The 27,664-nt window shown below is 62.0% G+C and overlaps 1 protein-coding gene and 1 long non-coding RNA gene across 4 annotated transcripts; one reads left to right on the forward strand and one right to left on the reverse strand.

Annotated features, from left to right (window-relative positions):
• Positions 1 to 1,634: 1,634 nt before the first annotated feature.
• COXFA4L2 (cytochrome c oxidase hypoxia associated subunit FA4L2) lies at positions 1,635 to 13,539 on the reverse strand. The gene is made up of 4 exons (XM_048832240.2): positions 13,400 to 13,539; positions 6,999 to 7,087; positions 2,395 to 2,455; positions 1,635 to 1,881 (listed from the first exon to the last, which is right to left on the reverse strand). Exons 1-4 carry the CDS (start codon positions 13,454 to 13,456, stop codon positions 1,825 to 1,827), a joined length of 264 nt encoding a protein of 87 aa, XP_048688197.1. The 5' UTR covers positions 13,457 to 13,539; the 3' UTR covers positions 1,635 to 1,824.
• LOC125627763 (uncharacterized) lies at positions 12,637 to 21,914 on the forward strand. 3 transcript variants are annotated; one of them, XR_012665590.1, is made up of 4 exons: positions 12,637 to 12,725; positions 14,915 to 15,145; positions 18,863 to 19,200; positions 19,344 to 21,914. It is a non-coding gene; the product is annotated as an uncharacterized LOC125627763 (long non-coding RNA). The 3 variants fall into 3 exon arrangements; XR_007354084.2 differs by lacking the exon at positions 18,863 to 19,200; XR_012665589.1 differs by lacking the exon at positions 19,344 to 21,914 and having other exon boundaries at positions 18,863 to 19,337.
• The last annotated feature ends 5,750 nt before the right edge of the window (positions 21,915 to 27,664 follow it).

Here is a 27,664-nt window from a genome sequence, read left to right on the forward strand (position 1 = left end):
CTCGCTGGCTGCCCCGAGCTCTTGGCAGGGCTGTGCCCATGGGGCAGCTCTGGATCAATCATCCCTCCCTGGCCGGGGCGGGCACTTCTGAGAACACCCGGCCCCGGCCGCCATTAGCAGCAAATTGGATTTGTTAAGTGCAATTGGATTTTGCCTCTGGCTGCCCAGGGGACTGTGGGGGCGGGGGTCACCCACAGGTTGCCGCAGGTTTCTTTGCCTTTTCTGAGCACCCCGCCCCCCGCTTCCAGGCAGTAAAATCCCCCTGCCTGCTACAAAGCGGGGCTCTGCCTGGCTCCCTAAAGCCCTCGCCCCGGGGGGCTCAGTTCTCTGGCCCCTTGCATCTGAGGCTGGGGGCTGGAAGGGGCATGTGCCAGCCTCCAGCGACCCAGGCCGGGATGCCTCACCCCAAGGCAGGGGGACCTGGGGGCTCCCCCCAGCTCTGCAAGAAGGGCAGAGCCAGGCCTCCTCTTGTGCTCTCAGCTGCTGGGTGTTTCCTCTTTCCTCCTGCTCTGCACAATTAGCCTGGTGCGTTGCCAGCCTGGCGTGTTGCCCGCCTGGCACTCGCTCTGCCCCGGGCCGCCCATGCGGCTCCTCCCGGGCCCTGGGGTTGCCGGCGATGCCAGGTCCCTTGGCTGCTGGGGCCGGCTGCCTGCACCGCGGCACGTCCCCGCCGGCCCATGCCACGGAACGGCTGCTGTGCGTTCGCTGCCAGCAACTCGCCCCTGCCCTGCCGGTGCCAAACCCAACAGCCTGCAGGGCCCCAGCTAGCCCCACGGCGGCTGGCATGCGTGGCGGGGGGGGATGTTGGGGCCCCTTTCCCCAGCAGGGTCTGTCCCTAGGGTGGGACCGCTGGGGGCTGCAGGAGGTGACCCGTCACCCTGGCGTTCCTCATGCCCCAAGGGGGCCTGCTTGTATTGGGGGATGTTGGCTGTGCTTGGGGGGGGCAACCCCCTTTGCCTCCCCCTGCAAATGTGGCATCCCGCAGGGTCCCCTGCAGCGGGGGGGGGTTACTGGCCAGGGCCTGCTGCCCGGCACCAGCCGTGCTGGGGGGTGAAGGCAATGGTGGGTGCCGCAGGGAATGGAGGAACGTGGGGCCCAAGGCAGGGCCGGGCACGGGGGGCAGTGAGGGGGGCCCTGGGGGAGACTCCTGCCCACACACGTATGCGCACAAACAAATGTGACTTTGCACACTTATATGAGTGTGCATGCCCGTGTCTACAGCGCGCTCACAACGCCCACCCCTCGTACACGTACAAACGTACACAGTTACACACGCACGGCCAGGCCAGAGGCTCATTGGCGGGGGGGGTCGCATGCTGCCTCCCCCCACAGCCTCATATCCAGGCCCCACCATCCTGGAGGTGCCCCTGAGTAGACCCCCCCCCCGACACACACACACTCTCATGCTGACCCCCCCCTCATCTGGAGCTCCCCCCGGCCCGGCTCTGGCCTGGACCATGGGAACAGGGACATCGGGACACCTCCGTGCTGTGCTGTGGGGCGCCCCGCCCCCCCCCACAGTGTGGGAGACAGGAAACGCAGCACATGGGGGTCGGGGGGGTCAGGGAATTTCCGAGGCGGCTGGAAAACGCTGACCGTGGGGGCTACTCGGGCAGGAAAAGTCGGCTCACACGTTGCGTGGCACGTGGGGGTTTTATTGCAGTGCTGGGACGGTGCCCATCGCCCGGGCATCAGGGCGCGGGGTCGAGCATCGCCACAGGTGGCTCACCGGAGCTACCGGGGCCCCGAGCGGGAAGCAGGGGACACCGGGGTGGGGGGCAGCCGGGCCCGGCGCGGGGCGCCCAGACCTGCCATGGGGGGGCCTCAGAAGTCGGGCCGATCCTTCTTCAAGCTCTTGTAGTCGGTGGAAACCGCCAGGAACTGTGGAGGGGGAGGAAGCCGGGGGTGAGGAACTGAGGTGCTGGCCCCTTGGTGCCCCCCCCCGTCCCAGCCCCCAGCCTGAGGACTCCATGTTCCCTCCCCCCCACATCACCAGTGCTGGGTCACGGGACCTGGGCTGAGAGACCCCCTCACCCCGTAACTCATTTCACAGGGACCCTCAAACTGCACCCACCTCAGGGGCATGACCAACCTGGCGCCTGAGTGATGAAGAGGGGAAAGGCCCCCTGCCCCACGCCCTGCCCCCCCAAGCCTGTCTGGGAGCTGGCGACCCCTAGAGGGGAAAGGCCCCCTGCCCCACGCCCTGCCCCCCCCGAGCCCGTCTGGGAGCTGGCGCCCCCTAGAGGGGAAAGGCCCCGTGCCCCACGCCCTGCCCCCCCGAGCCCGTCTGGGAGCTGGCGCCCCCTAGAGGGGAAAGGCCCCCATATTCCAAGCCTCACCACCCTGAGTCAGCCCCGCTCAGGGACCCCCCCCAAGCCCCCTGCCCGCGCTCACCTTGTACTGGTCGTTTGGACTCAGTTTATTCCATGGCTCTGGGTTGTTCTTCCTGTCCCAGCTGCAAGAAATCAAGAGTGGGGTTGGTGGGGAGGCGCCAGGCAGGGGTGGGCCAGGGGGGCCGGCTTGGCACAGAGGCGGGTATAGTCCCCACCCCGGTGGCCCCCGCAGGGGCCAGGCCCCCTCCTCCCCGGTGGCGCTCGGTACCGGGACCCTTGGCCATAAAAAACATCGGGTGCAACCTGTGGGCTGGTCACAGTGCAATTATTTGTGCTGAAGGTTGGATGGGGGCAAAACGGTGGGAGGGGGTGTCCCGTTTCCTTTTCCAAATGGCCAGCCCCATGCACCTTCCCTCTCGGGCCCCCCCGCTGTCCCCCGGTGCACCGTGGGCAGCAGCTCTAACCCTTGGGCCCCATTGCCCCAGCACAGACAATGTGGGCGGGGTGGGGGGGCAGCAGCCTGGGCCACGTGTGAGCGCGGTCACGTCTGCAGTGAGCGTGCAAGCCGTGACCTCGCTGCTGGGCCCACAGGCGTGGCGCCAACAAGCCAAGCGAGCCAGAGGCCCCGGGCGAGCTGAAAGTGTCCAGGTCCCACTAGGTAGGTTGGCCTCAGTCAGGGGAGGGGAAACTACACCCCCCCCCCCCCCCCCCGCATCCGCCCCTCGCACCAGTGCCAAGTGGCCAGAGTGGGTGAGCTGGTGAGAACAGCTGGAGGAAGGGAGGCCGCAGGCCTAGGCTGGACGAACCCAACCCGAGGGACTGAGGCGATTCGGGGCAGTGCAGCTGGCCGGGGGCTTGGCGCCCCCCCCCCCCCCCCAGCTGAGTTTCCCTGCAGCCCAGGAGGGTTTGACGGTGGGATCGGCAGACGTTCCCTGCCATCAGTGGCATGCCGGCCGTTCACACTAGCCGAGGCTCCGGCCCAGAGCTGGTCGCAATTGGCTTGGAGCTGGCTGAGGCCAGTGTCCCCGTGAGGGTGTTTGCGAGAGCCATGGGGAGCCACGATGTGGGGCAGGAGGAGGCGGGGGGGGTAAGGAGGAGCGGGGCAGCTGCTGGCTGAGTTTAACGGGGCCTAATGGCTGTTTACCGGTGACGTGCCCTGGGGAAATAATCTGCAACCTTCCATGTAAGTGGCAGGGAAATGACTCTCCGGGAGGCAGCTGCCAGGGGCCCGAGCGAGCGGCTGCCTGGCTGACGGACGGCTGGGGACGGGACCCCACGGGCGGCTGACGCCCCCTGTCCTCGCATGGGGGGCAGAGATCAGCAGGATGGAGGGTACATTGACATTACTAGGTGCATTACGGTAGCAGCCGGACACTTGCACCGGGCGCTGCACAGACCCACAGTCAGAGCCAGGCCCTGCCCCAGAGAGCTCCCAATGGACAGGCCCTAGGCAGCCAGAGGAAACTGAGTCACAGAGCACCAAGGCCAGGCTGCCAATGGACAGGCCCTAGGCAGCCAGAGGAAACTGAGTCACAGAGCACCAAGGCCAGGCTGTCCGAGGGCTCAACGGCCCAAGGAACTGAGCCCTTAGCAAAACCTGCCCCCAGGGTGGGTACGGAGCCGGGGCCCCAAGTGACTCGGCGAGCCAGGAATGGAACCCAGGTGTCCGGCGTCTCTTTCCCTGGCCTAGATGTTTCGCACAAGCCGCCTTGACTGGCTGGGGCTCCCCGTGGCTGCTGCCCAGGGCTATTCGACCCCCGGCCTGGCCAGACCCTGGCTGGTCCCTTCTGCAGAGCATGGCAGCAGCACATGGGGGGCAGGGCCCCACATCTGCCTCCTGGGCCGGGGGAGGGGTGCTGCACTGGGGGGCGGGAATACCGGCTCCCCCAAAGTACATGCGGGCTCTGGGGGGGTTTGAGCTGAGTTCCATCTCAGGGTGAAATCCCCCCCATCCTCCACAGCAGCTGGCGACCCAGCGCGGGGGTCACACAGGGCAGCAGGGGGGCTGGCCTTTGCCCAGACCCCTGTGTTGGGGGGCAGGGGAGCTGCCATTGCTCCTGGCCCTGCCCATCCGGCTCCCCAGCGGCGTGATTTGCTGCCAGCTCCTGGGGCTGGCCTCAGGCCCTGTAGCCTCGCTCCGTCGCCGGCTCGTTTGGGAGCCCATCTCCCCCCACCTGGGCCGCGAAACTGGGTCAGCGGCTGGATACACAGACCAGGGGCTTGCTGGCCGCCACGGCCACGCTGCTGCTCCAACCATTGTACTGACTGCCCCGTCCCTCCAGCCGGCCATCGTCTGCCTAGCTAGCCCCCTGCCCGCAGTCACGCCCGTCCCTCCACCCCTCCATCCATCCCTTCCTCTATCCCTCCCTCCATCCACCCCTCTATCCATACTTCCATCCATCCCCATACACATCGTCCCTCCATCCATCCTTCTGCCTAGCCAGCCCCCTGCCTGCAGTCACGCCCCTCCCTCCATCCCTCCATCTACCCACATCCCCATCCACACCCCTCCCTCCACCCCTCTCCCTCCCCGGGTTTTGATCACAGTGGTCCCCTCCCCGGGCCGCAGTCTCTGGGCCATGGCAGCACGGAGGCTCCTGCTGCCTCTTTCCACGAGTGACCTCACGGTGGCCCCCCTGGCAACCCGCTGTGAGGTCTCCAGCAATGGGGGCGGGGAACGCGGGGGGCACGGGGCCGTCCCAGGGAGCCGAGCGGCTGGGGAGAAGGGGGAGCTCTGGGGACGTTCCCCCAGGACAAGCTCGGCCCCCTCCTGCTCCTTGGCTCCTCGCCCGGGGGAGGGACGGAGCCAGCGCTGGCCTCGGCAGGTGCCCCCAGGACCTGGCTAATGTCACCGGGGCTGCTGTGCCCCCATCTCCCCCGCCTCCCCCGCCATCAAAGGCACCGGGCCTGGGACTGCTAATTGCTGAGCTGCGGGGCCGGGCAGCCAGCGGCAAATTGAATCAATGATGGAGTCAGACATCTCCAGAGGGCCCTGGCAGAGCGGGGCCGAGGGGAGGGGCCCAGGCCCAGCCCAGAGCCAGAGAGGGGGAAACGCTGAACCTGTCAAGATACATATCCATAGCTACCCAGCCAGCCGAGACACACCCCTCTATCTACCCGTCCATCCACCCATCCCTCTGTCCACCCATCCCTCCGTCCATCCATCCATCCATCCATCCATTCATCTACCAATCTATCCATCCATCCATCCGTCTCAGACACACCCCTCTATCTACCCATCCATCCACCCATCCCCCTGTCCATCCATCCATCTACCAATCTATCCATCCATCCATCCATCCGTCTCAGACACACCCCTCTATTTACCCATCCTTCCACCCATCCCTCTGTCCATCTATCTACCAATCTATCCACCCACCCATCCAACCACCAACCTATCCATCCATCCATCCACCCATCCATCTCAGACACACCCCTCTACCTACCCATCCACCCACCCATCCCTCCGTCCATCCATCCATCTACCAATCTATCCATCCATCTGTCTCAGACACACCCCTCTATTTACCCATCCATCCATCCACCCACCCACCCACCCATCATTCGGGATCGGGAAGGAATTTTCCTCCAGGGCAGATTGGAAGAGGCCCTGGAGGTTTTTCGCTTTCCTCTGCAGCGTGGGGCACGGGTCACTTGCTGGAGGATTCTCTGCTCCTTGAAGTCTTTAAACCACGATTTGAGGACTGCAATAGCTCAGACATAGGTGAGAGGTTTTTCGCAGGAGTGGGTGGGTGAGATTCGGTGGCCTGCGTTGTGCAGGAGGTCAGACTAGATGCTCATAATGGTCCCTTCTGACCTTAATATCTATCTATCTATCTATCCCTCCGTCCATCCATCCATCCATCTACCAATCTCACTCATCTACCCCCCTGCTCCATCCAACCATCCGTCCTAGACACATCTATCCATCCATCCCCATATACCCCCTCTATCTAACTCCATGCACCACCTCTATCTATCTATCCCCAGATGCACCCATCTCTCTCACACCCAGCCGGGACGGCTCCTGCTGGTGTATGCTCCACTCCTCCGTCCACCCCGGTTCCCTGCTGCCCTGACGGAGGCTGTGGGGGGAGCTCTGGGGGAGGGAGGAGACCAACGGGTGGGGGGAGGGGGCGTGACTAGGCCTCCCCTCTCCTAACACCGGAGTGCCCAGCCCGCTCTGTGCCTGGGGCCTGATCCTGCTTGGCACGAGAGATGGCCCGGGGAACTCCCTGTGCATGACTCTCCCCGCCGATCAGACCAAATGGGGGTGCGCTGCCCGGGCTTCCCTCTGCCATTTGTGACTCACCTTCCTGATTTGTGTTAGGGCAGCACCAAGAGGCCCCCGGCCGAGAGCAGGACCCCGCTGGGCTGGGAGCTGAGCCCTGCCCCGACGAGGCACCGAATCACCCTGACAAGTGAAAAGAGACGAGGGGCGGGAGGGGAAACTGAGGCACGGAGCAGGGAAGTGACAGAGCTGGGACTAGAACCCACCAGGAACTACCCCCTAGACGCCAGCGCCTCTCATTGGGGTTATTGACTAGGTGAATAGCAGTAGAGCCGAGGAGCCACGGACCGAACCCCCTGGTGCCAGGGGCTGCACAAACATTGCCCCAGCGAGCTCGCTGCTCCGTGGCCCCAGCCCCCCGCCCGCCCCCATACCTCACGTCGGGGCTACAGAGGGCCAGGCGGAGCAGGTAGAGTGCGGCACTGCCCAGACCGAGGCCGATGAAGCTGATGAGGGGAATGAGCTGCGGAGAGAGGGAGAGAGAAGAGATGAAAAATGCCCCAATGAAATGAATATTTATCAGGCCGCCGGGAGAGTGAAAGGGAGCCTGACACACCGGGAGATTTACCGGCGCAGCAATCCTGTACCCGGGCTCCCGTACACAGTGTAGCTGTCAGCTTGAGTGACTGGATTCAAAGGGGGGGAGAAAAATAGTCTCGTGTTGGAGAGGAATTGGATTCGGAATGAGAAATCGCACGCTCCCCCTTCCCCCCCGTCTGCGGTAGTGGGGCTGGGAGCGGCAGGGGGTGGGGAGGGAGTGGGGGCTGCACTGGGGCGCTCCTTAGTGCTGTTGGCCCAGCCATCCTCCCTACGCATGCCACCCCCAGCCGTACCCCACTGCCGCCCGATCCTTCGGCCCCCCAGGCCCCGGACACAGCCGTCCGGCAGCCCAGCCAGCCCCACAGATACACATCTCTCTATCGACTCCTCTGTCTACCGAGCTATCCATCCAGCCATCCCCAGCCGTACCCCACTGCTGCCCGATCCTTCGGCCCCCCCAAGCCCCAGACACAGCCCTCGGGCAGCCCAGCCAGCCCCACAGATACACATCTCTCTATCGACTCCTCTGTCTACCGAGCTATCCATCCAGGCACCCCGAGCTGTACCCTTCCGCCCCCAGGCCCCAGACACAGCCCTCGGGCAGCCCAGCCAGCCCCACAGATACACATCTCTCTATCGACTCCTCTGTCTACCGAGCTATCCATCCAGGCACCCCGAGCTGTACCCTTCCGCCCCCAGGCCCCAGACACAGCCCTCCGGCAGCCCAACCAGCCCCACAGATACACATCTCTCTATCGACTCCTCTGTCTACCGAGCTATCCATCCAGCCACCCCCAGTCGTACCCCACTGCTGCCCGATCCTTCGGCCCCCCCAAGCCCCAGACACAGCCCTCCGGCAGCCCAACCAGCCCCACAGATACACATCTCTCTATCGACTCCTCTGTCTACCGAGCTATCCATCCAGCCACCCACATACAATAACCTTCTTTCTACCTACCTGTTCATCCACCCTCATATGTACCTCTCTGTCCACCTGCATATCTAGCCATCCACACATCCCCCGACAGATCGATCATCTGTCATCTATCCATCCATCCCCATACACCTCACCTAATCTGTCTATCCCCAGCCACCCCCTCTATCTATTTATCCTCATCTACCCCCTCTATCTAATCTATCTCCAGACCCCCCCATCTATCTATCTATCCATCCCCATATATCCCATCTATCATCTATCTATCCCCATCCACCCCCTCTATCTATCTGTTATCTATGTATGTATGTATGTTTCTATCTATATTTATGTATCTATCCTCATCCACTCCCTCTATCTAATCTATCTATCCCCAGACACCCCGTCTACCTGTTATCTATGTATGTATGTATGTTTCTATCTATCTATATTTATGTATCTATCCTCACGCACCCCATCTATCTATCTATTCCCATACACCCCCTCTATCGATCTATCTACCCCCATGCACACCCCCAATCTCTATCTCCCTAACACAATGCATTAGACCATGTAACATAATGGGGCCGGCCCAGCTCCCTCACTGCACAGAACATAACGAGGAACATTTTCAAAAGTGCCCCAGGGTCAGAGGAAGCTGAATGACCGCGGGGTGCTCAGTGACTTGGGTGGTTACAGCCTCTGACTGATTCGGGCAGCACACGGCCCATTTTGAACCGGGAGTGTGGGGCTTGTGACGAGCCTGGAGTATTAACCTGGGAATGCTGCATGGGAGTTTTACTAGTTTACTGTCTTCTGCTAACACGGGGTGTGCCTCAGTTTCCCTGGGGATGCTGCACCAATCCTAGCTGGGGATGGGAAATAAGGGGGTGACTAAAGGAGGGCGGCTGCTCTTTGGAACCGGAGCCCAGGAGGGGGTTGGGACCAGGTGACACCTTCTGCCTAGGAAACTGGACAAAGGCTGGAGGAGGAGCTGGGGTGTGTGGCTGGATGTGGCTGGACTGGGGGTGTGGGGCTGGACTGGGCTGGGGGGCTGGGACTGGACAGGGGGTGGGGGGCTAGGTGGGTACATGGGGCTGGGCTGCTGGTGCCGAGGCAACTGCAGGTGCCGCGTGGCCGTGTCCTGCCCCCAGCGCTGGGGGCAGCTGCTTTGCTGGGTCAATGGGATCGGGGGGGGAGGGGCTCCTCAATGTCTTGGTACCTGCGACCCCCCCCGGGTCCCACTCGCTTGTTTGGCTCCTGGCTGCGTGTAACGAAAGTGCCCCCGACGCCCGCCCCATTCCGGCCGCTTTTGTGTCTCCCCCCAGGGTCACTTTCTCCAGCCCCCTCCCGCGTTCCCCCTTCCTGCCCCGGGGAGCCTCCTGCTCTGCAGACCCCGGCCCGGCTGGGGCTGCGACACCGATTCCCGTCAGTGGGGGATCTGGCCCCTCTGACTCCAATGGAACGTGGGGACCCCGGACTCCTGGGTTGGGCGCTCAGTACGGCCACTGCCTGGCTGTGTGACCGTGGCAAGTCACTGACCCCCTCACACCTCAGTTTCCCCATCAGTAAAATAATTCTGACCCATCTCCCCGGGCTCATTTGGGGAGCCAGACACGAAGGCTGCTCTGAAAGTGCCAAGTGGCCTTCTCTTGAGACATTACCCAGTATTTATTACACCCCGGGGACTCCCGTTGTGCCAGGTGCTGGGCCCACAGTCAGAGTCAATCCTTGTCCCAAAAAGCTGACAATCTAAACAGACGAGGGATGGGTGAGAAAAGAGGTGAAACGACAGAGCCAGGAATAGAACCCAGGCGTCCTGAGGAGCAGCCCACTGCCCCTGAGCCCTGCTGTGCGGATCCAAACACCATTGCTCACTGCCAGCATGTCGGCCTCAGGGCCGCCGTGCGTCCATCATCTTCTCTCACCTTTCCCCCACCGTGACAGCTGAATTTCAACGCCCTGCACCACCTCGCCCCGTGCCGGCTGGCAGATCAGACCTCCAGCAGATGCGGCTTATGATCCTGGAGGTCAGAGACGTCGGCCGCTAATGATCTTTTGCGCCGCGTGCCAGTCAGAGCTGGCAGCCGGGTGATGACGCCGGACTCTGGGAACTGAGACTCGGGGACAGGCCTTCGTCGTGCCATCTGCTGCTGACACTTCTGGGTTCTCAAAGCCGGGGAATGAACTGAGCGGCTGGCAGAGGCGTGGGGGGAGCTGGAGCGAGGGTCAGTGGGAGCGAGGGGATGAATGGCAGTGTGGCCGGCCGCAACAGTTCCAAAAACACCGTTCCCCCCCCCAGCTCCGAAAATCGTGAGATTGGCTTGAAAAGCAGAAGATTTAACATAATAAATGGGGAGGTTCGGTTGCTTTCTGGGTTCTTGTTGGGCTTTTTTTTTTGAGCCTTCACAGGCCACGGGTTTAAACGCCTCTGCCCTGCGCTGGGAGCTAGAAATGTTTGTGTTATCAAACAAGAGACGCGAGCCGAGGTCTGGCTGCCATCCCATGAATCTGGGTGCTGGGGCTTTAAGGAAAAGAGCGGTTCGTGTGAGCGCTGCTGGAATCCTGCTCAGCTTTTATAGGCAGATGCAAAGCAGGATTCGGGGGCCTGACCTCGCAGCCAGCGGTCGGAGCCCACCTTCCCACCAGCCCCTTGGATCTAGAGCTGCATCCTTTGGGCCTCCCAAGCAATGCAGGCCACGGCCGGTGTTAAAGGAGGCGGTGGGGAGTGGGGGACACAGGCGGCCACCAGGAGAGGTGTTCGCTGGGCTGGGTGTCATGTGGGTGCCAGATGCAAAGCTATTTAGGCTCCTAACCCCCCTGGGATCTATGTGGCAGGTGGGCAGAATACTGAATACTAAGGGGCCTGTGATCCCCGGGCAGAGGCTTGGGGGGCGCTTGTCCAGCTGCTTTTAGGGGCCGTGCGGCAGGCAGCAAAGCAGGCTCCTGTTCCACTGCATTTCTATCCCCTCAGCAGCGCCCCGAGTTTGCTCCGTTTGCATTTGCTGTCGAGTCGGCATTAATCACCGCCCAGTGGCTAGGCCTGGCAGTTGGGCACCGTGGGAAGCCAGCTGGGCAGCAGCAGGAGAAGCCGGGGCAAGGTTGCAGCACTGATGTGCCCGCCCGGCAAGGAGCGCTCGGCCCAGATAACGGATGGTGTGTCGGGAAGCACCTCTGCTTTTAACGGGGCCAAGGCAGGTTACCCGCTCCGATCCCCGGCTGCCCACGAGCCCCCAGTGCAGGTTCCCCCTGCTCTTTACAGGAGCTAATTAAGCAGGAGGAAGATTTTCAGCCCGGTTTTATGGATGGGGAAACCAATTGGCTCATCCTCACATGGCCAACACAGCCCAGAGCTGGTCACAGGGCCTAGTGGTTCTCACTCTAACCCCTAGACCACACTCCCACCCAAAGGAAGGGAACAGAACCCAGGCGTCCTGGCTTCCAGCTCCTTTCTGCTCCAAAAAGGAAACCCCCCTCCCTCTGCTGGGAATAGAACCCAGGAGTCCTGACGCTGGCTGCTGCTGTAATCACTAGACCCCACTCCTGTCCTAGAGTGAGGCATAGAACCCAGGAGTCCTGACTCCCAGCCTCTCCTGCTCTAACCGCTGGATCCCACTCCCCTCCCAGAGCCAAGGATAGAACCCAGGAATCCTGGCATCCAGCCCCTCTCTGCTTGAACCACTAATCCCCACCCCCTTCAGCTGGGACTAAAAGCCGGTAGTCCTGTGGCTAGCTCCTGCTCTAACTCCTAGACCCCAATGCCTCACTATTTCCAGCCTCCCCAGCATCACATCTTTGCCCAGGACCTGCCTCTCCTCCGCTGGCCCAGAGCCCAGCCAACACCGGCCAGCGGAGCGCGGACGTGACTGTTTGAATGTGTAGCCCAGTCTTCCCGAAAACCAAACCTCTGGGCTTAACCCTTCCCACACCAGCCCTGTCCTCACAGGGCCGGCTGCTCGCCTGGAATCACCCAGGCAAAGGGCCAGACCCACAAAGGCAAGCCAGCTCCCTGGCAGCTTGGCATCTGTGTGGAAAGAGACGGATTCTTAGCTTACACCATGGAAACTCGCCGTATGGAAAAACACCGGGCCAACCCCTGCCCCCCACTTTCCTTTGTGGCAGGGCGTGGGAACAATGTGCACAGTGGGGAGGGGGCTGAGAGCCATTGACCCAATCTGTAAACCCTGTGTATGATAGAAAGCACAACAAGCCGGGGGGTGCAGCCACACCCCAGGCCCCCTAGTTCCAGCCCCCTTCCTTGGCCTGTTGTTGGGGCGGGGGGGGGGGGGTTGAGGCAGGTTCCCAGCATCTTGCATTCATCAGGGTTTATTCCTATTTGTAAACAAAATCCTCGTCATGAATTTTTTATGGCCGGGGAGCTGATGGATTTGACATGAAAGGACGGGAGGTGGATTCCACCCCCACCCCCCCCCGGCCAGGCTGATGAAAGGTTCCGGATTTGAGGGCTTGGAGGGGGGGGTGTGTGTGGCAGAGGATCAAACGAGGGGGAAGGGGTCGGGGGGAGCTGGGACCCTGGTGTGTCTTGGTGCCGCACACGCCCTAGAGAGAAGGAGCCACGGCAGGGAGGGAGATGCCAGACAGCCCCCCCATTTCCCGTGTGTGGGGGTGAAGCGCAAAGACCCCCAGGGTTAGGGGCCGAAACGCAGAGCGGGAACCAGACAGCGGGGGGGGGGGGGGGGCAGGGAGCGCTGCTCCGGCTGGGGTGGAATCTGCGAAGTTCGGGGCCTTGATTTCTGTTACAGAGCAGCCCCCCCCCCATTGCATATAGTGAGGTAGGGAGGTGACAGCAGACATGCCCTGGGGGAAGGCAGACGGCAAACCAGGGGCCCCCAGCCACGAGGGAGCCCCTCGCTCTTGGGGGGAGGCGGGGGAAGCGGGGGTGGGAGGGGGAGTTTAATGAAAGTAAGAGGGAGGCAGGAAACTGGGGGCAGATCATGGGGGGGGGGCTGATGATGGGGGGTGGCTGGGAGGGGGTTGGGAGGGGAGGGAGAGGGGGCAGGGGGGATAGGAGGGAGGGAAGGGGGATGGGGCAGGGGGGATTAGAAGGAGCACTGAGGGGGGACAGAGGAGAATGGGAACGGAGGGTGGAAGGGGGATAGAAACAAACTGGGGTGGTGGGATAAAGGGGGGCAGGGGGAGGAGGGGGACTGAGGAGGGGACGGGGGGCTGGGGAAAGAGGGGGGCAGAGGGGGGCGGGGGAAGATGGGGGCAGGAGGGGGCAGATGGGGGCCGGGGAAGGCGGGGGGCAGATGGGGGGCCAGGCCAGGGGCCGGGGCAGGGCAGCGGGGGCCGGTCACTCACTCCGGGATGCCTCCTGATCTGGCGGGCGAAGGCGAACCCGGGCCGGGTCCCTCCCATGCTGCTGCCGGGGCGGACTCGCTCCGCCAGCGGCAGCGGCAGGTTCCCCAGTCCCGCTGCCTCCGCCCCCCGCCCGGGGAAGGGCGGCCCGGGCCGGGGGTCACTGGGGGCGGCGGCTCCATCCCTCCCCGGGCGCAGCTGGCCAGGGCGGGGATCGGGCTCCCGGGGACTCGGGAGTCAGGGGCGGTGGGAGCAGGAGGGGAAGCGGCGGGGGGGGGGCTGGGGAGTGGCGGAGCAGGGGCAGGGGGAGGGGAAGCGCGGGGGGGCTGGGGAGTGGGGGAGCAGGGACAGGGGAGGGGAAGCAGAGGGGGGGCTGGGGAGTGGGGGAGCAGGGACAGGGGAGGGGAAGCAGAGGGGGGGCTGGGGAGTGGCAGGGCAGGGGGAGGGGAAGCGGGGGGGCTGGGGAATGGGGAGAAGGGGAAGCAGAGGGGGGGCTGGGGAGTGGGGGAGCAAAGACAGGGGAGGGGAAGCAGAGGGGGGGCTGGGGAGTGAGGGAGGGAAGCAGGGGGGCTGGGGAATGGGGGAGCAGGGGGAGGGGAAGTAGGGGGGCTGGGGAATGGGGGGAAGGGGAAGCAGAGGGGGGTCTGGGGATTGGGGGAGCAGGGGGAGGGGAAGCAGAGGGGGATCTGGGGAATGGGGGGAGGGGAAGCAGAGGGGGGGCAGGGGAGTGGCAGGGCAGGGGGAGGGGAAGCAGAGGAGGGGCTGGGGAGTGGGGGAGCAGGGGGGGAGCAGGGGGGGCTAGGGAATGGGAGGGAACAGGGGAGGGGAAACAGAGGGGGGCTGGAGAGTGGGAGGGAGCAGGGGCGGGGCTGGGAGTGGGAGGAGACAGGGCAAGCAGAGACCCAAGGGGAGCAGGTGGGGGGAGAGGAAGCAGAGAGTGGGGCAGGGGGAGAGTTTGAGGGGGTAGCTGGGGAAGGGAAGGTGGCCTGGGAACTGTAGCCGGAATGGGAGGGGATCAGAGGGAATCCCCCACCCCCTTCACAGCCTCCCCCGATCCCCCCCTGGGGGGGCAGCTGTTCCCTCTCCCCTCCCAAGGCCCCATCAGCAGTTCAGGGGAAGGAGCATAAATCCCCTCCCCCGTTGGCACTGCACCAGCTGGGCCCCAATCCCAGGCAGGAGCTGAGGGGGCTGCCCCACCTGGGCAGATGAGACCCCCACCCCCTGTTCCCCAGGGCTTTGCCCAGCCCAGGTTGGCTGGTGCCAAGGGAGAGCAGCTCAAACCCCCGCTATCCTGGGACACGTCTCCCACAGCCCCCTGGCTCCCCATGTGTGGGGAAGGCTGGCCTTGGGGGGCCCAGTTCTGAGGGACTCAACTGGGGTCTCCGCTCGGTCGGTTTGCTCTCGGCCTGGGTGGAGCAGGCAAGCGTCCGGGGGTGACCTGGGCCATACGGAGGGTCACATACGGGATCTGACCTTTGCCTCCAGGGCTCTGGGGTGACAGGCCCTTTCTTTCCACAGGGAAACTCGCCCCAGTGCCCACGTCTCCAGCTGGGCGCTAAACCCCCCTCTCTTCCCCCATCCCCTGCCACAGAGCCTCCAGAGGGACCGGTCCGTACAGCCACCCCCGGGGCTGGGCACACCCCCCTGCCAGGGCTCCGGCAGGCAGGATTCGACAAGGCCGATAAAATGCCCCTCTCCACCACGTGCCAGCCTGCGAGCCAGGGCCTTTTTCATCCAAGCGAATCACAGGTACATTTGTTGCTGGGCTTCCACATGGCGCCGGAACGGGTTATAATTGATGGGGGGACGGGGGGGGGGGCGGGATTCTGCCTTGTGCGGGTATGAGGGGCCCTTTCCTTCGGAGCTTACCTAGCTGTCCTGCCTGCTGGCAACCATGGTTAGAGACCGGTGGTTAGAGCAGGGGGGCTGACAGGTAGGACTCCTGGCTTCCACCCCCAGCTCTGGGAGGGGAGTGCGGTCCTCTAATTAGAGCAGGGAGGGCTAGGGTCTGCCTGCAGCTCTGAGGTGAGGTCCAGTGGTGAAAGCTGGTGGGGGCAGGAGCCAGGATTCCTGGGTTCCATTCCCAGTTCTGGGTAGGGGAGTGCGGACAACTGGTTAGAGCAGGACTCCTGAATTCTCTTCCCAGCTCCGGCTGTGTCCATTTGACATCATCCTCCCTGCCCTCTGTGCCTCAGTTTCCCCATCTGTAAAATGGGGCCAAGACCACCCGCTGTCCTTTGCCAAGCGCTTTGCGGCCTGACACTGGTAAGTGCAAATGGTTTGCGTTATGATTTGTTGTGACACCTTCCCCCTCTGTTTGCCTGGGTCCCCCCCTGCAATCCCTCGCCCCCTTTTTGATAAATGACATAATGCATAATTTACATTTAGCCATGCAGATTTCCCTGGCAGTAACAGATGCTGCCGTGCATATGGAAAACAGCTATTTGTATCCATTTACTCTTAACAAAAGATTTGTAGATTGACAGAACGTCTGCCTGAAAGAAAGAGCTGGGCACCTATTATATGGCTCGGCAAATGAGCAAGGAACAGACCCCAGTTTGCTTTAAAGTTGGCTCTAATTAGTTTTTTAATATTCCACGTAGCGGGCGGATAATATCTCCTAACGGTTATTTACAATGGGGCGAGATAGAGGCAGGCGGCTGGAAAAGCAGCGTGTTTGCCCCATCTCTTCCCGCGGCTGGGCCGTGTGAAGAGCACGGGTGGGCCAGGAGAACTTCCCCGCCCCGGTACGGCTCAGCGAGCCCACTGGGTACAGCCTGGCACAATGCAGGCAGGGGCCACGCAGGGCTGACCTATTCTGTAGGTGCCCCTCCATCCTTACCCACAACCCCTCAGCTAATTCAGCCTTGGCTCCCTGCTACCAGCTCGCAACCCCCTGTTATCCCTACGCAGGGCTCCCCACCCCCGGCCATCACCCATCAATCCCGACCCAGAACCCCGTTATCCCAGCCCTGAGCTCCCCGCCCCCCCCAAGCTCTGCCAAGGCCCCTGTGACGAAGTGGAGGGTTTTCTTGGTTCTTTTTGGGTTTTTTTAATGGTTTGCATGCAGGGGGGTGGGAGTCAGTTTCCCTGGGCATTACTGGTTTAACGAGACGATGGGAGAGGGAGTTTGTTGGTACAGAGGGCCGGCAACGGAACATGGGGCCCCAGCCAATGGCCTGGAGAATGGAGACCCCAGCGACTGGTGACTGGGAGGCCCAGCTCGGGAGTCACAACCAACCCCAGGGACCGTACGGGGCCAAGAGTGGGCACAAGCTGTGAGTCCGTGACAGCCCCTCAATCCTGATCCATGGTGCACACACATGCAGCACCCCCCGCTTGGTTCTTCCAGCCCCCCCAGCCCCTCCCCGCCGGATCTGCCGCTGCCCCTCCGCCGTAACCTCATTTCTTCCAGCAAAGTCTGAAAGGACAGAGGGGAGAACTTCGCAGGCGTGCACGGAAATAAATAAACAGAACTTGAATCCCAGCCAGCGGCGCCGTGCGGAGCCCTTTGTCGGGATAATTAGAGTTTTGAAATCAAATTGATCAAGTGCCACTCCCCAAGACAAATTACATCCTCCACTCCCTCGGCGCTTCTCCTGCGTGCCCCGCCAGCCCAGGAGAGCGGAGCCAGCTTGCCTCTCCCTGGGGAAAACACGCCGGGCAAGAGCCAGCCGATACCTCTCAGCCCCGGCAGGGGCACACAGCGAGCAGAGGGACGCTGCTCGCTTTCCAGCTGCTGAAACGCACCTCTCAATTGATTGGGGGAAATAGAGGGGTCTTCTTGGAGGGGGGGGCACATAGATATTGCTCTGTTTAAAGCACTGAAAATTGAACGGCATGGGGCCGGCGGGCTCAGGGGGGTGGGGAATGGGGCACGGGGCCTTTTCCCCTCTAGGGGGCGCTGGTGGGGATGTTTGGCTCTGAGCGGTGAGGAAGGGACACGGGGCCTTTTCTGTTGGGGGTAGGATGGTCCCGTGTCCCTCTAGGATGGTCCTGGAGTCTCCAGGAATTAAAGATTAATCTTGAATGAAAGATGATGTCGTGATGAAACCTCCAGGAATATGTCCAACCAAAACTGGCAATCCTAGCTGGGGGGAGCCTTTGCCTCCGCGGGGTGGAGAAGGGGGTCTGTGGCTCTGTATTTCTAGGGCACTCCATACAGTCTGGCCCCAGGTTTGGTGGCCATTGCTGTAACCGACTGGAGAAACCTCCCCTCGCAAAGCTGGGAAGAGAACTCAGGAGTCCTGGGGAGCAGAAACTGGCAAGGGTGGGGGGCTTTACCTCTGCACCACTGGGGCCAATTAATTAACCTGGTCCCACCAGAGTGAACCGGAGGCTTTTGCTACACAGCTCCAGCCCCAGCTCCTTTGGGGCGCCCAAGGCCCCTGCGCAGAGCTACTGGATAATGGGGGTGGGCGGGCAAAAAACCCAACCGATGCCAGTTTGGAAATCCTCCCTGGGAGTTGGAGTTCAGGTCGTCATGTGCCCATTTTGCTCTGTGGGCTGGTCCCCCTGGTCAGACTACATCTCCCATGATGCACGATGGTCTCCCCTCCTTTTTAAACGGAGGTGGGGCTCATGGGAGTCCCTGGTTTGGTGCATTGTGGGAGACGTAGTCCACTTGAGGAGCCCAGCCCATAGAGCAGGGATGGGCAAACTACAGCCCCGTGGGCCACATCCGGCCCACCAGCTGATTTATTCCGGCCCTTGAGCTCCTGTTGGGGAGTGGGGTCTGGGGCTGGCCCCACTCCTGTGCTCCAGCCAGGAAGCGGGGTCGGGGGCAGCTCTGTGCAGCTCCCGGAAGCAGCGGCATGTCTCCTCTCCTGCTCCTATGTTTAGGGGCAGCCAGGAGGCTCCGCGCGCTGCCCTCACCCCAAGCACGACCCCCACAGCTCCCATTGGCTGGGAACTGTGGCCAATGGGAGCTGGAGGGTGGTGCCTGAGGATGGGGCAGCTCGTAGAGCCGCCTGGCCGCGCCTCCGCGTAGGAGCCGGAGAGAGGACATGCCGCTGCTTCCGGGAGCTGCTTGAGGTAAGCGCCACCCGGAGCCTGCACTCCTGAGCCCCTCCTGTGCCCCAACCCCCTGCCCCAGCCCCAGCCCTGATCCCCCTCCCGCCCTCCGAACCCCTTGATCCAAGCCCGGAGCACCCTCCTGCACCCCAAACCCCTCATCCCCAGCCCCACCCCAGAGCCTGCACCCCCAGGCAGAGCCTTTACCTCCTCCCGCCAATCCCAATTTCAGGAGCATCCATGGCCCGCCGTACAACTTCCATACCGAGATGTGGCCCTCGGGCCAAAAAGTTTGCCCACCGCTGACACAGAGGAAATCTGGGCTATGAGGCAACAGAAATACCCCAACTCCCAGGGGGCACCAGGGCGGCATTTCCAAACTCAATTATTCTGGGCTCCAGGCATTGGGTTTGGTTTGTTTTTTTCCCCCTGAAAAATCTAATTTTTCTGCAGGAGGCAGATGCTGGCTCATGAAAAATCTCCTGGAGTCAGAAACCCCGTTTCCCAGCCAGCCAGCCCTGCCTAAGGATGGAATGCCTCGCCCGTTCCAGAGGGCAGGCTGGGGGAGGTCCGGACGCCTGGGTTCTCTTGGCTCGGCCACTGATCCGTTGGGTGGCCAAGTCTCCGCCCTGCTCCGTACCTCAGTTTCCCCTCCCACTCGTCGTCCATGTGGCAGCTCATGGGGCCTGCTTCTCTATTGCCCTGGCATTTCACACCCGCCTTTCTCCCTGTGTGTGCCAACGACAGAGCGTGGTGTCGGGATCAGGCTGGCCCCGTCCCAGCAGCGAACGGTAACAGCTCTTGCCTTCCCTCCCAGCCAGACCCGCGACTGGATTTTCTGCACACCAGCCAGCCTCCTCCTCGGTTGTTCATTAGTGTAATTAAGATATGTTTTAATTGAGCTTGGCGATTGCCTCCGCTTTGTTAATTACAGGTGACGATTCGCGCGCCTCGGGCGCCCGTCCGCTGGCCCAGCGCTGCGAGCCCGGCTGGGAAGGGCCCTCGCCCCGGCCCCGGCCCTGGGAACGGCGAAAAGGAGCTGCCGGCCGGAGGCGGTGTCTGAATCGCCCTCCATTTATGGATTCCCTTCCCAGCGCCGGCAGATTTGACAGCTCAGCGGTTTCGGGGAAGAACAAGGCAACTTGAGACTGTTTCTCCCTCGAGATGAAAAGAATTACAGCACCTGACCTCACCAACACACACACGGCAGCCACACAAACACACACACACACATGCCAGACACACCTAGACACACGCACAGAGACACACAGATACGTCAACCACACAGTCACACACACCAGCCACACACACACACAGACACACACATGCCAGCCACACACACACACAGAAACACACAGACACACACACATGCCAGCCACACACACACACACAGTCACACACACCAGCCACAGACACACACAGACACACACACATGCCAGCCACACACACACACACAGTCACACACACCAGCCACACACACACACAGACACACACACACACACAGACACACACACCAGCCACACAGACACACTCCAGCTACACAGAGACACACACACCAGACACACACACACATCAGCCACACACAGACGTCAGCTACATGGAGACACACACACACACAGAGCAGCCACACAGACACACACACCCCAGCTACACAGAGAAACACACACACACCAGCCACACACACACCAGCCACACACATACACACGTCAGCCACACAAAGACACACAGACACAGAGACACACACACACACGCCAGCCACACACACACAGAAACACACACACACGCATAGACACCCCCCCAGCTAAACAGACAGACACACACACGTCAGCTACACAGAGACACACGCCAACCACACACACACACACCCCAGCCCCTCCAACACACGCCAGCCACACAGAGACACACACACACACCCCAGCCAGAGCAGCCAGAGGGGAAAATAAATATTCCCGGGGGTGTCGTTTTCACAGCAACCCAGCGACCCAAGGGGGCGAACGCCTCCCCAGTAACTGCTCCCACCCCCAGCGATTCGACGCCCCCGAGCCCGGCTCCGCCAGCAGCGATTGGGGAACCCGGACGAGCCCCCGGGGTCGCTTTGCCGCGCCTGTTTGTGACGTGCGGGCACCCGTGTTGTCAGCCCCTGTGCTGTGATGTCACTGTTGCTCAGACAGCCTCTGCCCTACACGGCTTGGGTCCCAGGAGAGTTGGGCGCCTACAGGCCTTTGAGTGCCTGGGCCTTACTGTCTAAACAGACAAGCCAGAGGAAGGGTGGGAGGGGAAACTGAGGCAGGGAGCGGGGCAGCGACTTGCCCATGGTCACACAGGAGGTCTTTGGGAGAGCCAGGAATAGAACCCAGGAGTCCTGGCGGCCTGCTCAGGGCCCTACCCACTAGGCTGTAAGAGCTGGGATTCCATCCGCCATGAGTAGAGGGCAGCCCATGGGGGATGGATCATTAAACACAAGGGGGAAACATACGGGAAGCAGGAGAAGGCGGGGGTCTGCGTGCCTCTGTTTCCCTACATGGGGCCTCTCCCTGCCCCCCCACTCCAGGTTCGCACGGGAATCCACCCCACATGGGCTGAACCCAACCCCGATTTAAATGAGGCCCGCGAGGACGGATCCGCTAGCCCACTGTGTGCATGCGGAAGGGTAAACGGGACTGCATTGCTCCCCCTGCAACCCCGATCCAGACGCGGCCCCGCGATACCACCACCCAGAGCCAGCCACTGGCTCATACATAAAGAAGAGGTGTCGGGGGGAAAATGAACCCGTCCCAGGGTGACGGGCCAGGGCACGCGGCGGGACAGGAGCCACCAGAGAAAAGGATGACAGGAAACGGGCGCTGTGAATCCCGGCCCCTGCCCCAACCCAGCTCCCTGCTGATTACTGTGACGTGCGGCGATGCCCCGAACAAGCACCTGGCTGCACCCTGGCCCAGGGGAGTTCTCCCCGTTCCCAGCTCAGCCAGGGTTTCACGGCACCGGCAGGGTGGGAGGAGCGCCCCGTTCCCTGCATTCCCAAGCCTCTTGCCCCGGCCCCTCGGGGGTTTCCGGGTGCGGTTCTGCTGTGATGGGAAATGGGGGGGCTGGCGCTGTGACAAAGTGGGACTGTTCTTAATGTTTTCTCTGAATAGTGTGGGGGTGCCTCAGTTTCCCCAAGGCAGTTCTTAAGTCTCTAGGTGGTGGGACAACAGTGTATGATCATTGCAGAGCCCTAGAGGGCAGGTGTGTGCAGGGGTCTGGACACAGAGAATGGCCGACACCCTGTTTCCTGGCACCTGGTGACCTGGGCCCTTCCCCCCCTGCAAGGTGAGAGCTGAAGGGTTGGAGAACAAAGGAATCCGGTGACCTCCTGGCCCGGGAAAGGGACAAAGCCCAGAGGAGGGGGGGCTGGAGGGAGTTTCAGTTTGGGGCTGGCTGGGACATGGAGTTAAGGGCAGACGGGGTTGTCTGGCTCACTGCCCCCCAAAATGGACCCAGCTGAGGGGTCCCGTTCTCTGCACCTGCAAGCTCTGTTTTAGACCATGTGCCTGTCGTCTAATAAACCTTCTGTTTTCCTGGCTGGCTGAGAGTCCCGTCTGACTGTGGAGTTGGGGGGCAGGACCCTCTGGCTGCCCCAGGACCCCGCCTGGGCGGACTGGCTGTGGGAAGCGCACGGAGGGGCAGAGGATGCTGAAGGCTCCGGGGTCAGACCCAGGAAGGTGGAAGCCGGGTGAGCTTCTCGCCCTGGGGACGGGCTGCTCAGACAGGAGGGTCCCCCAGAGTCCTGCCTGGCTTCGTAGGGAGCCGTCCTGGAGCATTGCCTGGGGACCCCGTGACAGGCACATGAATAAAACAGGCGCATGGATTTGGGGGACCCAGAAAACCAGTGGCAAAGGACTCCTGGGTTCTTTCCCTGCTCCTGGGGATACGCGTGCGACCTGGTGCATAGAGCGGGTGTGCTGGGAGCCAGGACTCCTGGGTTCTGTTCACAGCCAACTCACTGCGGGACCCCAGGTGGGTCCCATCCTCCCCCCCACCACAGCGCCTCAGTTTCCCCATCTGCAAAATGGTGAGGAAGCTCCTTCTGCCTCCCATCCTGCGGCTCTTGGAGCCCCTCGGCTGGAAGGAGAGAGTTTGATTATTAATAATCCTAATAAATTATGGACAGCAGAGAAATTAGAGATGGGAAGAGACCAATTAGCAGCGCGATAGCTGCTAAGAATGCATTTGGGACCAGCTATAAACAGCCCGGACGCAGGGAGACAGACGGGGCAGGGGGTCAGACAGCTAAAGGGGGGGTTATGAAAACAGATTTTCCTCCAGGCCCCTGTGAAGTCCCCCAGCGATGCAATCCCCCCCTCCCCCCTCCGGCCAGTATCCCCCAGCAGACCTGACCACCCCCCATCTTCTGTGCAACAATTAACTTTGCATCCTGTTGCATTTAGCAGCCCGGCTCAGGGCTTGGCCTCCCCCAGGCTCCGGTGATGGGCACTGCTGGGGGACCCCCATCTGCAGCAGGGAGGGAGGGTCCCCAAAAGGAAAGCCAGGTGGTGATGGAGGGAGGGGGCTCCATATCCAGGCAGTCCTTGGATCAACATCTTCTAGGAGGGCAGATGATGGACAGGGAGCTTGCGAGCCCTCAGCTCCCCCAAGCCCCCCGAGCGGCCAGGGTGGGGCCCTCACCAGCCGCCCCCTGGATCGCCCTGCTGGGAGCCAGCCAGGGACGCTGGCCTGGCAGGCTCCTCACACGGCAGCTGCCGAGCCGGGTGTTTTACAACCACTCCAAAAATATTAGTCAAGATGAGGGAGGATCGGCGCTCGGAGGAGCGAGGGGTCGGCGCGGCGGATTTATCATTGCGAAGTGGGTTTTTCCCTCTCCCCCTCCCCGTGATGAAGTGCTTCATTAACGGGAGATGCGGCATCTCGGCTGCCGTGCCCAGGGGAGCGGATAGGCCGGCGTCTCCCACGCCTGACAGCCCTGTGGAGCCTTCACAGCCCCCCAGCTCTGCAGGGAGGAGGGTGCTGGGATCGGGGCCTGACCTGGATCATTGCTACCAATCAGAACGTGTCCCTCTGCCCGCAGAAGGCCACAAGCAGCATCACTCACCCCCTTTTCCGGATGGGGATACCGAGGCACAGAGCAGAGAGTAGAACCCAGGGCTCCCAAGAGCCAGACGTGCTCTATCCACTAGGCCACCCAGCCCCGATCAGGACCCCATTGCACCAGGCACTGTCCAGACAGACAGACAGACCCTGCCTGGACACGCAGACAGACAGACAGACCCTGCCTCGCCGTGCAGACAGACAGGTGGACAGCCCCTGCCTCGCCGCGCAGACAGACAGGTGGACAGCCCCTGCCTCGCCGCACAGACTGATGGACGGACAGCCCCTACCTTGCCGCGCAGACCAACAGACAGACAGACAGTCCCTGCCTCGCCGCGCAGACGGACAGACAGACTGACAGCCCCTGTCTCGCCGCGCAGACAGATGGACGGACAGCTCCTGCCTCGCCGCGCAGACAGATGGACGGACAGCCCCTGCCTCGCCGCGCAGACAGATGGACAGACAGCCCCTGCCTCGCCATGCAGACAGACAGACAGACTGACGGCCCCTGTCTCGCCGCGCAGACAGATGGACGGACAGCCCCTGCCTCGCCGTGCAGACAGACAAGCGGACAGCCCCTGCCTCCGCCGCACAGACAGACAAGCGGACAGCCCCTGTCTCGCCGCGCAGACAGATGGACGGACAGCCCCTGCCTCGCCGTGCAGACAGATGGACGGACAGCCCCTGCCTCGCCGTGCAGACAGCCAGCCAGGTAATTCTCAGGCCAGCGCAGAGGCAGGGACTTGACCCCGGTCCCGCAGGAGGGGAGCAGTGGGGGTAGAAATCGAGTCCCAGGCCAGCCCAGCACGTCACCCACCCTCCTAAAGGCTGCACCTCCCGCACACAGGCCGGGGGAGGGCGGGTAGCGCCAGGCCTACGCTGGCCACGCACCTGGGCTCTTCTCCCTTGTCCTAGCTGGGGTTTTCCACCCGCCGGGGTCTCCGGCGCTGCAGGGCCCCCATAGTCAGGTGATGATGATTCAGACGGATTCGGGGGGGTGGGGGTGGGGTGGGAGAAAGGCAAAAAACAGATGAGCCCCAACCGTGGGATTCTCATCCCCACGTCAAATCGGGGAAATTGAGCTACCAGGATTTCCCCGAGGCCATGACAGAGCTGGGATTAGAACCCAGATCTAGGCTCCCGGCCCACCCTGCTCTGACCATTAGACCCCACTCCCCAGGAGAGAGAACCCAGGAGTCCTGCCTCCCCCCGCTCTAGCCACTAGACCCCACTCCCCTCCCAGCACTAGGATAGAATCCAGGCATCCTGGCTCCCACCCACCCTCCCCTGCTCCCATCTCTGCTTTCTAGGTGGCCCCGTGGGCGCAAGCTGTTCTGTCTGGAGCCTGCCACAGTGGAAGGTGTTTCCCGGGGAGCTGCCTGGGGCTTTGGGGCTTTCTATGGAGGCAGCTTGACCTAGCCCAGTTCCTGCGGCCTAACGCCAGAGGTCGCCTCCCTGCCTCAGTTTCCCTCTATGTAGAACAGGGAGAGCGATACTGCCCCGTGGCCAGGAACGAAGGGCTCCCCTGGTGCCCCCTGACAGACCACCTCTGTATCACTAACAGCTCTGCCGGTGCCCCTCAAACCTGACCCGTAGCCCCCTGCTATCCCACCCCCGGGTTCCCCCCATCCAGCTCGGCTGGTGCCCCTCACTCCCGACCTGCAGCTTCCTGCTAGTCCAGCCGTGGGTCCCCCCACGACTCTGAGTAACTGACTCAAGAAGAGGATATCTGCAGTACCATCTGGTTTGTCTGTTCTCACGTTTCCAGGCTCAGGGGGCCAGGAAGGAGCCACATGCCAGCACAATCAGTCACACCCCTGACCATGGGGGAACAGAGCTGCCGTTTCTAGCCATCGGCTATCGATCAGAGCGGAGGGCTGCATCGAACGGGCCGCTGGTCCGATCCGCTTTGGCAAAGCCAGGCCCGCAGAAGGCCAAGCATCCGAATTCAGCTGCACAGACAGCTTGGTCCAGACCCCCGCGCCCGAGCCTGGCATCTCTGCGTCTCCATTGCCGTGTTTTATTTGGGACTGTCAGGACATTTTTCTCCATTATTTATTCTTTTCCTTCTTAATGAATCTCCGATTGTCTCCTGGTGTTATATGGGTCGGCTCATACCGGATCAGAGCCCGGCGCCACAAATCTTCGGGTCTTTCCGTGTGTGTGTGTGTGGATCTAGCAATCATAAAAAATTCATTCCATCCCAAGCAAACAAACAATAAACAAACAGCCCATAATTAAATGGTGAATTAACGGGGGATATTTCATGCCTCGGCAGCGTTCTGCTGAGGGATGAGCGCGTCGAACGGGGCGGTTTGTCACTACACGGGGCGGTATGGGATACGCAGCAGGTGCTTCGCCTGGTGCTGAAATGCAGCCCCTTCTGGGGTGGGGCAGCGGCTTAGAAGCTGCTTGGGAGAGCTGCCCGGAGATCCTTCAGCCAGGGCCAGACTGCAGCTGTTTCGGGGGCAGGTTAACAACGCAGTGACAACCCTGCACAAGGCTGCTTCACCTGGCCCCAAAACTGCGGCCACTTCTGGGGCAGCGCCCGGCCCGCGGTTAACAGTCCCCCCGCAACGCAGCCACAGCGGGAAGGACTAAGGCACCCAGCTGCCAATGCGGAGGAGCAGGGCGGCCGGGAGGCGGCTGGGAGGCCGGGGTTAACAGCACTGACTTGCAATCAGCACCTACAGCATCTCTGATGAATTCCAATAATGAGGCCTCTGGTTTCTGTCTCATCCAGAAGATGGAGATGCAGCATCTCTCTGAGCACTCGCCTCCAGTTGTTTTTCTGCAGTCGGCAGCTCGTAAAGCTGCCCTCCCCGGCTCCTGTTTCACGTTAGGTATTGGCTATTATACGGGGATAATATTTTTTGATTCCCTCCCCCCCGGTGCTACAATCCTCACCAAGCAATTGCGCTTCATTCCCAAGCTGTCACCAGCTCCCTGTGAGAAAAATGAGCTCAGGACAGGTGCAAGCTCCACTCATTCCCTGCAAAGCTCACCAGAGCCCGGGGCCTGTCTCCCCGGGTCGGCCCCCCTTTTCCCATCGCCCCCCGCCCCGCAGACAGCTCTGGGAGCGGGGGGGAAGCAGGGCGCCAGGGTTGCTCCAGGGGACACTTTTTGCATCGCGCTTTGGGGTGCGTGCGAAAGAAAGACGCAGCGTCGACGACATCGGCGAAGCTGGGCGAAGCCGGGTGGGGCTGAGGGGATCGGTTTGATGGAGAAGCCCTAGGAGAAGGAAAAGCGTTCGAGTCTCCGGCTGGAGAAGAGTTTCCGTCCCAAATCTCTGGGCACCTCCCCGTTTGCGAAAAGCCCATTCCCGGCCCAGCCGCAGACCTGGGCTCGCTCCTCGCTTTACCATCTGCGTCAGCTTCTCCTCCTGCTCGCCGCATTCACCCTTCGCGTGCACAGAGCAGGGCGCCCTCCAGCCAGCCTCTGCAGGGGGCAGAGCCCAGACACCACCTAGGATGGTCCCTGCCCAGAGGAGGCCATATCTATGCACCCTAAAGGCCAAGCAAGTCTTAGCGTGTTTATTTTGCACCCGCCCCTCCTTTATTTGCATTGTGGGGTGCCATTGTGCTGCACAGACACACGAGGGCTCACGGATTAAACAGTCTGAGGGTGGAAGGGGGAAACTGAGGCACGGTGGGGGGGGTGGTTTGCCCGAGGTCACGCGGCAGAGGCGGGACTGGAACCCAGGTCTCGCGAGCCTCCGCCCAGTGCTCTAGCCACTCCACAACACTGCTCTCCTTGCCTTTGTCTCATTGCCAAGCCTGTCGCCCAGGGCAGCTCGCCCTCCCCCGCAGCCCTGGTGCCCATGCGCGGCGGCACGGGGGTTCGCACGGGGGCTGCTACTATCTCAAATCCAATTTCCCTCTTGTTTGTGCTGCAGAGGGGTTTTTTCCCCCCTCTCTTCGCTTTGTTATTTTAATGGATTCTTTATTCCAATCGCCGGTGACACATCGGGTGGAAGGAGAGATACCGCATCAAATTGGATTCGCCGCGGCTCTCCCCCGGCTTTCGGGGAGGGGGGCAGGGCGCCATTCCAAATCCAGCTAGCTTAGCCCCTCCTGCGGATGGGCACAAGGGGCCCCAGGCCTGGGAGCAGGAGCCCAGGATTAATTGCCACCTGCATCTGGAAACCAATTCAAACCCACCCCCCTGCCT

Source organism: Caretta caretta, chromosome 20, assembly GCF_965140235.1.
Source record: "Caretta caretta isolate rCarCar2 chromosome 20, rCarCar1.hap1, whole genome shotgun sequence".
NCBI lineage: Eukaryota > Metazoa > Chordata > Testudines > Cheloniidae > Caretta > Caretta caretta.

Bases quoted from the DNA above. Each gene is read 5' to 3' on its own strand.
- COXFA4L2 (XM_048832240.2), bottom strand. From the start codon at position 13,456: ATGGGAGGGACCCGGCCCGGGTTCGCCTTCGCCCGCCAGATCAGGAGG. The intron at 7,088-13,399 runs GTGAGTGACCGG...CTCTCTCCGCAG, and splicing joins AGATCAGGAGGCATCCCGGA to CTCATTCCCCTCATCAGCTT. The intron at 1,882-2,394 runs GTGAGCGCGGGC...CCCCCTCCACAG, and splicing joins GTCCAAACGACCAGTACAAG to TTCCTGGCGGTTTCCACCGA.